Genomic DNA, 14,831 nt, shown 5'->3' with positions numbered 1-14,831 from the left:
AAGCTACATTAAGGGTTGGACTAGATGATCTCCAGAGGTCCCTTCCAACCTTACCATTCTATGATTCTAAGATGATTCTAAGAAGGTGAAGTGATCTGCAAGTCAGCACTGGCAGGTGGCTATCTCAGTGCCTGCTTCCCAACTCCTTAATTCTTCTCTGATAAATTTATGTCATTTGGAAAGGTTCACATGAAAAAAATCTTCAGAATGAATGAGACTTGAAATTCTTGAATTTCAAGATTAAAAAAAAAGATTAATGAGATGTATTAACTTTAAGCACGAAAGGTGYGGCACAGATAAGGACTTACCAAGTGACCCTTACAGTCTATAACTGTATGGCATCCTACTGAGCTCCGTATAATGAGACTAAAAATAATACTGATTTAAAATATCATGTTGCTCATGTGCACTGAACTTGTTTCATACGGGCACATGAAAGATGTTCATTGTCTGTTTTTAAACCTGGCTACTCACATCTATCTGCCAAACAGGGGAYTGTAGAGACCATAGACAGGTGAATTCACCTATGCAGGACCTGCCCCAAGTTTCTCTACAAAGTCATCCCAGCCTCACAGGAAAATTACAGTTCTTCCAAGCATGCAGCAAACAGGGCTATTCCAAACAGGCAGCTTCTCCAGCTTCACATTGTTCAAAACAGCTCTGGAAGTTGTCGGGGAATGCCCTATTTCTTTATTTTATATTTCCTAGATCAAGTAAGAGAGTAGTTTGCACTTGAAAGCCTGCTCAGAAAGCTACCCAGCAATGCTGGCATTTCCATGGTGCCTAAGGAGCTCTCTAGGAGCTGCCCCGAGCCCAGGAGCCCAAGGAACCAAACCCAGCTCCTATGGGAGCCACAGGGCCCAACCTAATGACATGGAAGCCAAGAGCCACCACATTCTCCATTTTCCCCTACATGACATTAGCTGATCCTGAGGGGATGGATACAAAAATGTAACCATGCCCAATCACAAAATCTAATTAATAGATGTGTGGAAAATTGACCTATTAAACCCTCAAAAAACCCAGCTCAGTGTTGGATCAGGTCTCTCTGCTGCCCCCTTAGCAGCTGATACCAAGCATAAGTACTTGAAAAAAATCTTTTAAATAAATGATAGTGAAAGCCTAATTGAAAAACCACTCACTCCTAAAAATACCACTGAGAAAAAGCTTTAACTCGCATGTTCTCTTTTTGTTTAATCACTGCAAACCTATGATATACAACAGCAGGAATATTTTTTCATTGGAAAGTTATTTYTTCCCATTACGTGCCCTTAACAAATCATTATAAAGCAAAACCTGAGGTCAAATGGTTGGTAGAGGCACAGAGATTTCAGTTAGTCTGCATTTCTATAATTTTTTTGTGAAAACTGGTGGCTAACAACAACAGATATCCCRAACTAGCTCTCAGACTGAGGAAAAAGGCTGAAATAGGAGTATGATGGAGTTACATTTTGACTGCTTTGCAATCTGGCAACTCAGCACATCCATACTGCCCTGTAAGGCAGCACTTGGGCTGTTTTTTCTCAGCCAACCCATGGAAGACCTGGACAAGAAATGGCAACACTGGGCAGAGGAGCCAGTACTGTAGCAAGGGAAAGCAAGACTGTCATTAGGAATATGGGTGGGGAAGTCAAGTTATTGCAGTAACGATTAAGAAACAAATATCCATGGGAAGTTAGATTCCATTAAATTCATTTCTCTTGGCAATGCTTGATTCTTCTGCAGCCAAAGTTCAATCAGCTTCTTAGCAGGCAGCAGCATACCATAAATGCTGCACTGCAAGCTTAAGAGTTTAACATGCTAGAGAAAAAAAACTTCCTGACTAACGTGGTTGCGGTGCAGTGCAGTCTGCTCCTGTAATACACAACTCTGTGCTCAGAAGAGGACTATTTAGTTCACCAAGTGGGAAAGGGCGAGAGAGATGCCAAGAATGTAACATTGAGGATAGTGGCTTGGCTCCATGGAGGACAACTGACTGTGCTGGGACCAGGATTTCACCTGAAGTGGCAACTGGTGCGTTCGTTGCGTGCTGGCACCTGATACTGTATGATATAAGTGAACCTTCTGACCACCGAATGGCCACTAGAGGTGGGGCAGCTGCAAGGCCACATCACTGATATTTACTTAAAAAACAGCCTCCTCTTAGCAAACTTGAAGCTTTGCAACACATTCTCCTCCTGCTTCCTTCACAGCTCCCAAAAGAAAATCAATTTCTTTTTTTCCCCAATCTACCTGGCCTTGAAAAACCCACTGCTTCTCTTTGTTTGAATGCATTCAGCAGCTTTTCTGCCAAYTACAATGCATTCACTATTCATCAAGTAAAAGGTGGACCTGAAAGAAATCAGCAGGATGTTTCCTTGTATGTGTGTGTTGTATAGAAGTGTTGACTCTCTTCTCAGCTTTTAAATATCTCTTCAGCAATTTTGATTAATTCAAGTCTTATTGCAACTCTTTGGTCCTGAATTTTCAAAAGAAAAACTCAATGTCTTATGTAATGAATCTAACATACATCTGTTTTCAAATCAAAATCTTTCCTTTTATATGCTACATGTCTTTCCACTTCATTATTCTCTGTAGAAAGGCTTTTTAGTTTCTTTCTTAAATATCTTCAATGATCTTATGAATCTTTTTCCCTTTGCTTCATTTACATAATTTACCAATTTGTAACATTTAATTCAGTTTGCACTTTAATATGCCTTTCAAGCTGCCCCCAAGAAGGTCTCCTAAGTACTGAGGTTAAGACTATCCATAGAGGAGACATCAGCACAGCACAAGATGACAACATATATTGCTCTTCTGGCATTCAGAATGACAACGGGGCCGATGGCAAGAACGTCTGCCAGAGCAACAGCATCCTCGGCTTACAGCAGTAACATATGAAATGGTGCAAGCACAAAAAATAYATATATATATATTTTTTTTCTCTAGTAATTCAATAAACTGCCACACAAAAATAATGCATAAAGAAATCATATCAAAGACATGAGGACATCTTGTAGCAGTAGGAAGAGTGTAAGTAAACAAATGAGAAAGAAATGCACCTATACCAGGATACTTTATTCTGAAGGACCTATTCCCTGCAATTTAAAGGTACAGAAGAGGGCACACAAAATAATTGCAATACAGCAAATTGAATTAAAATTGTGCTGAGGTTAAAAAGGTCTTTGTTTAGGTCTCATTCAGTGCTAATACCAGGACAGGGTAGCAAGAATCAGTTATGCTACTGATTATCCAGCTTGTCAGGGGCACSAAGAACTCGTAGCAGGAGTTGCACCCATTCAGAAATGCCAAAGCAAACTTCTCTCCCCGCTTCCTATTATCCCTTTGTGCAAAATCTACTTCTCTGTCTTGCAGTTCAGCCATTTCCCATTGACACATACCACCAATTCTGGTGGTCATTTGTAACAAGATTCAGAGAGTCCAAGATCTCAAATGATTAAATGTAATTAGACTGTGTTAAAGATGATTACAGATATACTTGGTTGCTCTTACTCTGATTATGTCAGTCCTACACCTTTCAAATAATCTTCCCAAGCTTACAAGGGCTACTGTCTGTCACACTTGCAAAACCTCCTTCCTACCTCTGAACTTCACAGCAAGGATTCAAACCACAATTATCAGCAGGGAAGACGGCAGCATCATGCAGCGCAGTGATACTCCACATGAGGTGCTGATGAGGGAAGCTAACGATATACAGCAGATGCCCAGCATGAGTTTGGACAATATAAAACATCCCAATATAAATTCTACTCTTAAAGGCAACATATTTCAGCTACAACTCCACCTATGAGAACCAAAAGCTAGTAATGGTTTAGAGCTACTGACCAATAGATCATTTTTCTCCCATTTTAGCTAGGAGTTACTATGTGTTTATCATTGCTGAGTTAAATAAAAGAGATGAAAATTTTCAGCTGCAAATTATATGTAATAAAGTGGTCTATTCATAAAATAATTATTCAATTGCAGCTGACAAGTCTAAGGCGAGGGCTGTATTCTACTGACCTTCTCACAGCCTGAGAAAAGGAAAAGCCATCTTCCCTCCTCTTTTGGTATATGTAAAAAATGTTAAACATTTAGTTTACTGTCAGCTTCTAATGTTGTCTGAAATACATAGTGACACATCAGAAATGTTTGTAAAATGAATAAAAAATGGGCTGTCTGTTTCAATACACCACCTCAGTCAGTCCTCTGCAATTGATATTGCTTGTATTTACATGCCTAAAGCAGCTGTTGTTATTTTATCTGCTTTCTGCAGCATTCTTTTCTCTTCTAGCTAATCTCCCCTTTTTCAGACACAAAGGTAGGAAACAAGGACCCACAGTTAGAACAAAATCAAGCAGATGCAAGGCAGAGGGTCAATCACTTCCTAACACTAGTGTTGATCAGCTGTATACAAACCAGYGCTTTTCACTTAAGAATTATCAGCCACTGAATGCCAGTGTATGTTCAATTCCTCATCCACCAAGACTTTGAAATTGCCTCTTATTTGACCACAGATGAGTCACAAAGACTTCTCCTCTGAAGGGGTAAGGTCCCATTACATTCACTCAGATAGGAGAGGGTTTAGTTATTTCCCAGGGGACACTGTACCTTGAGGATTTAGCCTTCAACCTCATTTCTCCGTCAGAAAAARAGGAGTTCAATGCCTTACTCACCATTTGTAAGATGTTTTAAGATGCCCAGACAAAAAGTATGCATTTGTGCAATGTCTTTAATAACTACCTTTACTGAAATCTAGAGTCTTGGGAGAGGCCAGTTGAAAACTCGCAGCACTCATATTCTGTCTACTACAAAACCTGAAATTTAAGACATAAACATGGGTAACAAATGATCGGGAAAGTGTTCCCACAACAAAAATATACCCTGATGGTCTCCTTAGATTAAGAGTTAGCTCCTTATTAGAGATTACAAAAGGAGGAAGCCTAGGTACATCTCTTTCTGTTTTATGCTAACTTATCCATCGTCTAATATTTGTCAGGAGAGCCTCAGATGAATTTAGTGATGTCAGAAAAGAAAAGATAGATCTAGCTGGGCTAAGCCAGGCATAATGGAAGTAGCAGCTGTGTTTGATTCATCGTTACAGCTCTGGGAATTAATTTCTCAGTCAGCCAGGTTGGAGGTCAGGACTGGATTTCTCTCGAGAAAAAGCACTACTCCAAATTGCATGGTAGCACAATATGAACAATATTGTACTTATTGCCATATGAACAAAAATCCTATACTGACCAGGATGAGACATCTAAATTCATCTTCATTTCTGGACTCAGCCAAAACAGGAAGATATGAAGCATGAAGAGCTAACAGGCTCTGCATTAACTGATCTTTACATAGGGTATTTGCGTAACATGTGGAGTTTTATTTAGGAAAGTTTGATTTTCCTTTCCCCTGCTAACATTTTATTCAAGGAATCACTTAGGCCTTGATCAACCATCAATCAAGAACTCCCAGTGTGGAGCTCTAATGCACTTTATCTGCAGTTATTGTTCTTCAATAACACCTATTTCTGAGCACACACTTAATTCTTTTCATCAATACTTTGCTATCCCTCAGCAATTCTGTTAATAGCATTTTGCAAGTGCACTTTCAATGAACCTTCCTCCTCTGACAAATGTATTAGGGGAACTAAGGGATTTCCTTCTGTGTGTTTGCTTTTTCAGACACACAGGCAAATAATGTCCATCTCCCTCACCTGCTCCTGCCTAAATAAATAAAAATAAACAAATAAATAAATAAAAAGAGGTTAAAGTGATGTGTCAGAGTTCAAGATACCAAATGGGTGAGCTGGTGAGCACAAACAGAAAGAGATTAGAAATAATGCTGTAATGCAAACTTTCATCAATTTTCACCAAATTCCCTAGTGAGGGAAAGAGGTGATGCATCTCTACCATCTCCAGAACTGTTCAGCATTATCAGCATTTCCTTAGCAAGATTCCCTTTTAAGGGAAGAACTCAAAGGCATGTATCAACTTTAACGAGACATAGGTATATGATTAAGTTAATCATGTGGATTTAAACATGCACTTAAGTCATCTGTTGAATGGGGACAGATTTAAGCCTGTACCTAAATGCTTCAATAAAAAGAAGCCAAAATGAATTGCTTACAGTTAAATGCTTTTGATGAAATTGCTGCAGCTCCCTATTGTGTGACATCAGTACTGAAATGTTAATAAACCAGTTAAAATTAAGTTAATTACTAAGTGAAACAAATTATAAAGACATTTCTAATCACCTTCTCTAATTTTGTACTGCTCACTTAGTTAACATTATTTTGCATTACAGAAATAAAATGCTTGACCAGGACCAGTGCAGCAACCTCATGGAGCAATAACTGCAGGGAGTCACAGTCCAGGAGATGATCTATAGATTCCTCCACATCGGCCCAAAACGTTAGCTCTGTTTATAGTGGCTACTTTCCAGGCTTTTAGCTATGTTAGCACTTATGCAAAAGCCTAGTTTCAGAACRAGAGGGATGGTAGCTACGTGGTAGGAACTGTTCTGTGTGCAGAGAGCTCTTTTGTAATGCAAAAGAAGAAACAACATTTCTCCAGCAGAGCAATGAAGTACAGGAGGCCACGCCRTTGCTCAGAAGTTGCTCAGAAGCCACTTCATGCACATACCGGAATTTGCACACTCCAAAGCACGACACTTTAATAAGCTCCACTGAGGGTTAAATCTGGCCTTGCTCCGAGAGCCTTCCCTACACTGATCTGTGCAGGGATTTCCCACACTGACACTGTTCTGAAATTGTCCCAGCCTTGCATTGTAGCTGCAACAGCTATGCTCGCTGGGGCACAAGCAGACAACGAGGCCCCAGATTTCCACCACTAAAAAGATGCAAGCCAGCAGGAGGGTGTAGGCTAAGCCAAATTCTGATGAAAAACATTGATAGAAAAGGTAGGACATCTGCCTGAAGAAGAGTGCAGAGTGCCCATCCTCATCCATCCTACCAATTTTGCAGGACTTTTCCACCAATGCCTGTGCAGCTGGGATGATCTGGCCATTTACTTCAGCCTCTGTTTCTCTACTTTTGAAAAGTCTCCAACAGAGCCTCTGCAGCAGACTTGGGCTGAGCTTGCCATGTGGTTAAAGTCTTCAGCCTGATTACGAGCCCCTTTCTCAGCCTGGTGAGCAGCTCAGCAGAACTAAGTCGTTTCTGTGAGTGGCTGCTCACGAGGGTAGAAAAGCTCCAGTTTGGCGCCGTTGCCTTTGAAGCCAGACGTGAAAGAGGCTGAGACTGAGCTAGGTTTGAAATCATACCCATTATGTTCCAGTCTGGTGTCTACAGTCTGCACGGGATCAGGCAAAATAACAATAAGGAATGACAATCATTTTGTTAAGTGCTTTGAGAAAGAAAGCAAGAAATGCATCATCTACAGATTATATTTCTATCAAATAGCAATAAAAGCTATAGATGAACTCATTAAGATTTACTAGGACACAGAGAAAATCAGAGCATTTTCACATATCTCATGAAAACCAGAGCTAGCCATTATTTTTCAAACCTCGTCTGTGGACCAGTTTCAACACAGCTAGCTGGGCATAGAATTTAGGCTGTAATTTTCACAGAGACCCCAAGGGAGCTAATTGCCCAATCTTTGCTCAGAATTCTGGTCTTAACTTGAAATTGCCAATGGCAGTAACTGCTCCCATAATCAAATATCATAGTCAGTGATCCTTTGGTGCTTTTGTTCCTTAAACTGGCTTGCACTATTCAGCTTGACATTTCAAAAAAAAAAAAAAAAAAAAAAAAAAAAAAAAAGCACATTCTGGTTTAGTTATGCTCTTCCATTTCTGGGCATTAAATAGCAGCACCCTTGCTCTGCCTATAAATCAGAAAAAATGCAGCCATCTGAACAAACAAACCTACTGAAAAAATATTGTATTACAGCTGCAAAAAGGTAAATATGGACTTTTTTTTTTCCTGTGCCACCAGGAGAACCATTGCAGTAAAAATAAATACAGATGCTAAAACCAGACGGACTGTTCAAGTTAGAACTGGTACAAGACTATGCATTTTATTAGCATAATTTACATTCTAACAGGGTCCTATCTAGTGTTGAGAAGTACTAGGAGTACTGAGTGCTCAAAAATCTGAGCCTCTCTCAGCACAGGGCCGTGCTGCTTCCTTTTTATCACAATAAAAATTAAAGTTAACCCTATCAGTACTCCACAGATCTCTCAAAAATACATATAGACCCTCAGATGCTGCTCTGAATCAATGGAATCAAAATAACACATGTTAAAGAACAAATTCAGGCCTTGGGTAGGTGGCTCTTCACAAGACTTAAAGCTACGTCTTTGGCATTTGGACTGCTTCGAAGAGGGCATAAATTTAGTAAATTTAGCCTGAAAAAAGGAATAGCGTGGTAAGAGTGATAACACACATTGGGAACCTGCAGATGAACATGCATAAACTCCAGTGGGAGCTTCCACACACCTGGGGCGCACATGACGAGCGCAGTGGAAGATGGCCTGTGACCGGCCACACTGCTGCTTTTGGAAAAACTGGCCTGAAAGAGCTGTACCAAGAGCTGTACCTCTTTCCTCCTTCAGCAGAGTTCCAAGGATTCACATTTTGTAAGGTAATAGGCTAGCAGAGTGAGAGGAAGCACAAGCAAGCTGTAATCGCAGCTGCTGGGATATTTTCTATTGCTGAGCTGTTCTCCAAGTTTTTCTTTACAATGTCGCACCACACGAGCAGTCCAAAGAAAGACTGTACAGCACAGGGGAACATGCATCTCATGAGATGTGGACAAACACACATCCATCAAAAAATGGGAAGATGAGGTTCAAATGCATGGGAGCAAGTYGGCTGCTTAAAAGCTGAGTGAGGCTGTTGCCAAGTCAGCAGGAATGAGAGATGGAGGTGATTTTTGGCTTCTCTCAGGTTGATGAAGGAGAGCAGGTCAAGCCAGGCTGCCCTGCAGCCTGTCCTATCTGCCTCCACAGCTGCACTCTCTCCCACAGCAAAACAGTAAAATGCTCTGTGCCAAAACCCTGTGAATGACTATAAAGACTCTGTCTTGATTCTTTTTAATAATTAACACCCTACTAAAGCAAGCGCCCCAGCAACTGACCCAGATAGACTGCTCCTCACGGCTTAGGACCCAACACAGCATGTCCACGTGCCTCTCAGCTTCTGCTTCTCCACCTGGAGAGGGCAATAGCACTGCCCTGTTTCCACAGGAAGCAGAGATTGATTCAACTTTGTAGCAAGGGGACAAAATATCTGCTGCTAAAGCCTTCTGCTTGACAAAGCAGGTATATGAGAAAGACACCAGGGAATCTGTTATTCTTCAACCTTTTCTAAAACCAGAATTGGAAAATAATGAATAGCCCCCATTCTACCCTGGGAAGAAGTTTACACGCACATACACTCCTAATCAGAATTAACTGAAGGCCATCCAGTATGCAAAAAACCTGCTGATCTCTAAATACATATATGACACAGTAACCTGTAAAGCTTAATCTGCAGAGTCCTTTTGCTTTTGATAAAGACACACAAAGCCAATATTACTTTCCCCTAATGTGTAGCTGTTAGCATACATTGCTCCTTCACTGATATTCCAAGGAATTGCATTAATTGAATTATTGCCGTGGTTAGACCCAGACTTGTTTGGGTTAGCTACATCTCCCATGGCAGTAGGTAGGACAATATTGGATCAGAGAAGCTAGGACACAAATTCTGTCTCATGTACTGTGAGAAAGTATTAGTTTTCGGCTGCTGCTGTTTTATTTATTCTGTAATAAATAGAGGTAAAGGCAGGATTGCAAGTATAATATGGACACAAACCACTGATATCCTCACTGTAAGACCATGGATTTAAAGTCATACAGGAACACCAAGGCTCACATTTCATCATCTGCCATACATGGACCACAGCAATTCCTAAACCCAGTATACCAATATTTCAACCAGGGTCCCTATTTTAAAATGAATTTTGATCTTACAGACAACTGTAAAGTGGCTCCTGCATCAAGTGACTCAGATGAAGGTTAAATTTCCTAACATCCTTATTAATAACATAGCTAAAAATCTCTGCAAATCAATAAGCTTAAGAAGAAAGAGAATCCTTCCTGACACTTGTTAACTATTTTTACCTCTGAAGAGCAAGGACCAACATTCTTTTTGACACACTTGTCAGCATAACAGCCCTGACTGCTTTATGGATATAAACATTTCATCTTTTGCCTTTCCCCCACATCCATACGTTTATTGAACTACCAGCCTCAACAACAGCCAATGGCAGGGAAGTCTACAAGATGACAGTGCTGAGCGTAAAAAGTACTACTTCTCTTTCAAACATGCGCCTTTGAACTTTCAAATATTTTTATATATATATACATATATATATATATACATACTATACTATCTTATTATTTTAGACGCTGCTATCATTTCACTTAAGATCTCTTAAGCAGAGGTTCTCTTTCCTTTCCCAAACTGAATCAAGCTAGTCTCCACAATCCCTCTTCAAGTGTGTTTTCTCCTGCCTTTCTAGTGCTTCCCATTGCTTCTGTTACCCTTTGCAGAAATGAAGCAACCAAAATTCAATGCTGAACTCACAAGGGAGCTAGTCTATCAATTTAAGCAATGATAAGATAATATTTTCTAACTGATTACCTTCCTAAATATATACTATGTGTTGTATTTGGTTTCTGAAGCCCCATGACATATTAAGTGGATGCCTTTATGAAGCTGTCATCTATGATGTGGAGATCTTTCTCCCACGGGGTTACGAGTAATTCCGAATCCAATAATGCAAATGTGTAATTTTAAATTGTCCCTTCTACTTTAATTACCTTGTGAGTTCATTCTGAGCTCCAGCTACGACATGCTGTCCAGTAACCTCATTCTCTTCAGGCCTTCAAAAGTGCCCTGACAACCACTCACAGTGTTCATTAACTGAGTAATTCAGATTCTTTCTAAAAAAATAAGGTTGCCACTTTATTACTTGCTCCTCATCCAGGTTATTGCTAAACATACTGAGTAAAACCAGGCCTACTACTACGTCTTAATGTATTTTGCTGTGAATGTCTTCCCACTCCAGAAACAGCTGTTTATTGGCCATGTAGCTGATGAATTTTAACTCCTGGCATAATTTTGCCAGTTGCCCTGTAGTTCTCAAATTTCCTTAGTCAGCACTTGTAAGAGACATGGTTAGAAGGCTTAGGACTGAATAGACAGATTATGCACAGTTGTGGTCTTGGTTTGAGGTTTATTCACATAAAAAATTTCTAGACTAATTCTTTAAYGAGAGGGACAACTCTGACAGGCGATCTTGCCCTTTCAACAGAAATTGCACTGAAGGGCTAGAACAAAGGTGAAACATAAGTCAAATTTGAAATCACAAACAAAAGCTGTGTTTACTAAACTTCTATACGTTTACCTTGGCTTTTCACTGGAATTTAAGTGCACATGTGCTGCAAGAAGCAACTTTGCAAGATAATGTCTTGTATATCTTTACATCTAAGCTCATGACACCTCCTTTGTCACAATGTTGCTGTGGCTCCTAAACTGTATTTATATATAAAAAAAAAAATCTGATTCATGTCTAAGTGAGGCTTGGGGGTTTTGGTTCATTTTGTTTTTAAACGGCAGACGCCCTGGCAGCATCTGTGCCCTTGAGCTGTGCACAGGAGGGAGCGTGAGAGCCCAGTCYTGCAGGGCTGCTTGTGCATTCGCCGAGCCTCCTTCCGAGAGGACGTCTCAAGACAGGCGGGTGCCTGACGTGCATACCAAGCCCAGTACTTCATGATTTATTTATAGGGGAAAGGGGCATAAAAATTTGTTGAAAGGGGAAGAAAAGCAAAAAATCTGACTTACCTTGTCAGTGTAGACGAAGAAGAGAATCACAACGGTGAGCTCCAACAGAAATATAATCAACAGCATGATAAAAAACTACCAAGAGAAGAAGGGGCAGGGGAAAAAAAAAMCAAGAAACATCAAAATCTATTTGAGCTTATTTGGGATGTGCAATAACCACATGCAGCAGATCATGCAGAAAGGGGAGCAGCAGACGCACAGGCAAGCAGACACAGAGCTGCGGAGGTGCAACGCGGCAGTGGGCACGCGACACACAGCAGCCCGGGAACACCACCGCATCCAGGCACCCAGCTGGCTCTTTTCTGTCTCTGACTTCAGCAGAAGAGCACAGAACTCCACAAACATCTGTCCCCTCGTAAGGCCGGGGCTCTGTTCGACAGCAGTGCTTGAGGACTCCTCCCAGGCGAGGTTTCCTTTGTTTTTGCATCAGTCTTTCACCATCACCAGGGTGTCACTGAAACACACAGCTTAGACTTCCCATTGCTAGAAGAGATTTATTGCTCTATAAAACATGAAGCCAATGCTCCTTTCAAGGGAGATTGTGGAGGAAGTCAAAGGCACACCCAAAAGCCCCTACACCAAGTTAGCTTTAAGTATGTAAACAAACTAGTCCAAGGAACAAACGAAAGGGGCTGATTTGCCCCAAAGACAAAGTAAAAGTTGGTCTGTAGTTTTTTCTCCTCTCAAGTCAAAGAGCTACCTGAAGCCCAACAGTCAGAAGCTCAAAGGAGCAGGAAAGCAACACGGGGACTTCAGGCAGATTCTCAAAAGCCGTCAGCCCTTGATGCCCTTGATTGATGTTAGCAGGAACAACTGTAGGCAATGCTAAAAACTTCTGAAAAAATCATATCCTCTGCATTCTGTTAAGATAGGGGAAAAATAAGGCCACTTGAAATCTGGAGTGGCTGTAGGGCATGGACAACTTAATGGAGCTGCAGAGGTCAGGGARGAAGGCAGCTATGATTAGCCTGTCCTTATCTATCTCCCAAAACACACACAGGCCAGCTCACATTGCCGYGCAGGTCTGCAGCAGAGTCAACACAAGAGCTGCATGGACTTTAGCACAAGTCCTGTGCATGCAGTAAGCTACTGGAGATCTGCAAAGACGTGTGAAGGGGAGAGAGTAACTCTGGAGACTTTCTYGGCTTCAGCTGAGGCCCGTCTCCCTATAGCAAAAACTCCATAGGCTTGGCAGCCTGCAAGGCTGGAGTACCAAGCAACACTGACTTCACTGGAATGCCATTCCCCAAAGGCAAATGCTGCTCCTTAGCTTCAGTCACAAGCCTGCAAACCTATACAGGTTTAAGAGCTAAAAAGCTTTATCAGAGCTTCTTTGCTGCCTGACAAATTGAAAGGAAGCTTTTGAGCCTCTGGATTTGCGTGATAGAGCGCAGGGCAGAAGATCGAGAAAGGGGAAAATACCATTTTCCTCTAGTACAACTGCACCATCTGCAGAACTCATTACATTTGGCCCCAGGAGTCTCAAATGAAAGTTTATTTTCARTTCTTCATAACCAGTATCTTCATACTTGCCTTACGCTAACACCGTATCATATTCCTGCCTAGGTTTGAACACAGAGCTCACTYACACTAGCGATCCAAGCTGATGCCCATGTCTTGATTATCCAGCACTGGCCTTTCACATCATTTTGCAAGCCACTCTTGGTGCATCTGGCTTGTAAGTGCATTTTGGACACCTGCATAGTATTAAATTAAATAGGGCAAAGTAAATCACTGTTTGCAAAGATGCATGGACCCTTTGCCCTATATTATTTAGCTTTGAGGTACTTTTTTGCTCATCCTTAACATATGGGTTATCCAAAAGGCAAACACGAACATTATCATCTCCCTRTAGAATTCACTGGCATAGCCTGGATTAAGTTAGGCAACTTCCAAAATAAAGTAAGGACTCGTACCCTTTAGTACCCTTGCACTTCTTATCACAGCACCCCTATGTCATTAGTCTATAGTTTTGCAAAGCCTTAATTGTTTAGGCTTATAAATTCTGAGCTTGTCTCTATCTAAAAGACAAAAGGCTTTGGAAAAGGTTCAGAAAATGCAGTTCAATTATTTCTAAGAATGAAGCAAGGCAAAGTATATTATTTTGTCCATATTAGATCTCTGGCAGCTTGATTTCAAATTCTTTCACATTCCAGTGCCTGGAGCAGGCACTTGAAACAAGGTGTAGCTCCATACTGGGCACACGTGGTCCTTTCCAACAAAATTCACTCATAGCTGGATATGCCATTAACCTGCAAAAAAAAAGCACCCCTCTCACATCCCGTAGGGATGAGAGGGCTTAGTGGCTAAAGTCTTCAAAGACTCCAACCATGGAGAGCATAGGCAAATCCTTCCCACAGCTCAGTGTGGGATGGGGCAACTCCGAAACCACCCTCAGAGCATTCTCCTTCCTCTCGCGCTCCCGTGCCTGCCTGCGAGGTCTCTCCGCTGTCCTCTCGGAGCCGACAGCCTCCAAGCCTGCCTTACTGGACCCTGCCTACAACAGCAAGGATGGTCAGGAAGCAGAGCAAGATCAAGGAGGCCATTTCTCCTTTGCTCTCGAGAAAGTTTTTTCTTCCTTTTCCCACTCACTGGAGTCCCGACTATGGTACTATTTCCAGGCTTTTTCAGTTTATTCTAGAGAAATAGGTCAAACACTCAAAATATAGGAAGCTTCAGAATAAAAGTCTTCTTAGGGATGRTTATGTACCATGTCAAAATCTTTCATTACACAGGCTCAGGCATTTTTCCAGAGGTTCCCTCTCTGTTCCCATTTAAATCAGTCCTTCTCTAGAAGGCTGCATAYAAGAGCTACTATTTGCAGGACTCGTTTCACATACTGCAGATTTTGAAGTCACACAGTGAACCAAACTTAATGTACACTGCTCAGAAATTCAAAACCTAGACAAGCATGATTACGCCTTTTCTCCATAGAAAAAATAATTTCRTTTTTAAATAAAACCTCTGAGTTTATGTCAATTTGCACTCATAGATTCATTGTTAA

General features: G+C 41.1%; 1 protein-coding gene across 5 annotated transcripts in view; it reads right to left on the bottom strand.

Moving 5' to 3' along the window:
* TSPAN4 (tetraspanin 4) overlaps positions 1-14,831 on the bottom strand; it is a 247,700-nt gene that overhangs the window by 44,074 nt on the left and 188,795 nt on the right. For all 5 annotated transcript variants that reach the window (XM_085298497.1, XM_085298500.1, XM_085298495.1 and 2 more), the window contains one exon: positions 11,828-11,902. In XM_085298497.1, the coding sequence (XP_085154623.1) occupies positions 11,828-11,902 (75 nt within the window). The remainder of the gene's footprint in view (positions 1-11,827; positions 11,903-14,831) is intronic.

This window comes from Rhea americana, unplaced genomic scaffold (assembly GCF_003343005.1).
Source record: "Rhea americana isolate MKP2758 unplaced genomic scaffold, rheAme1 scaffold_139, whole genome shotgun sequence".
Taxonomy (NCBI): domain Eukaryota; kingdom Metazoa; phylum Chordata; class Aves; order Rheiformes; family Rheidae; genus Rhea; species Rhea americana.
This window is presented reverse-complemented; position numbering and strand designations above follow the sequence as displayed.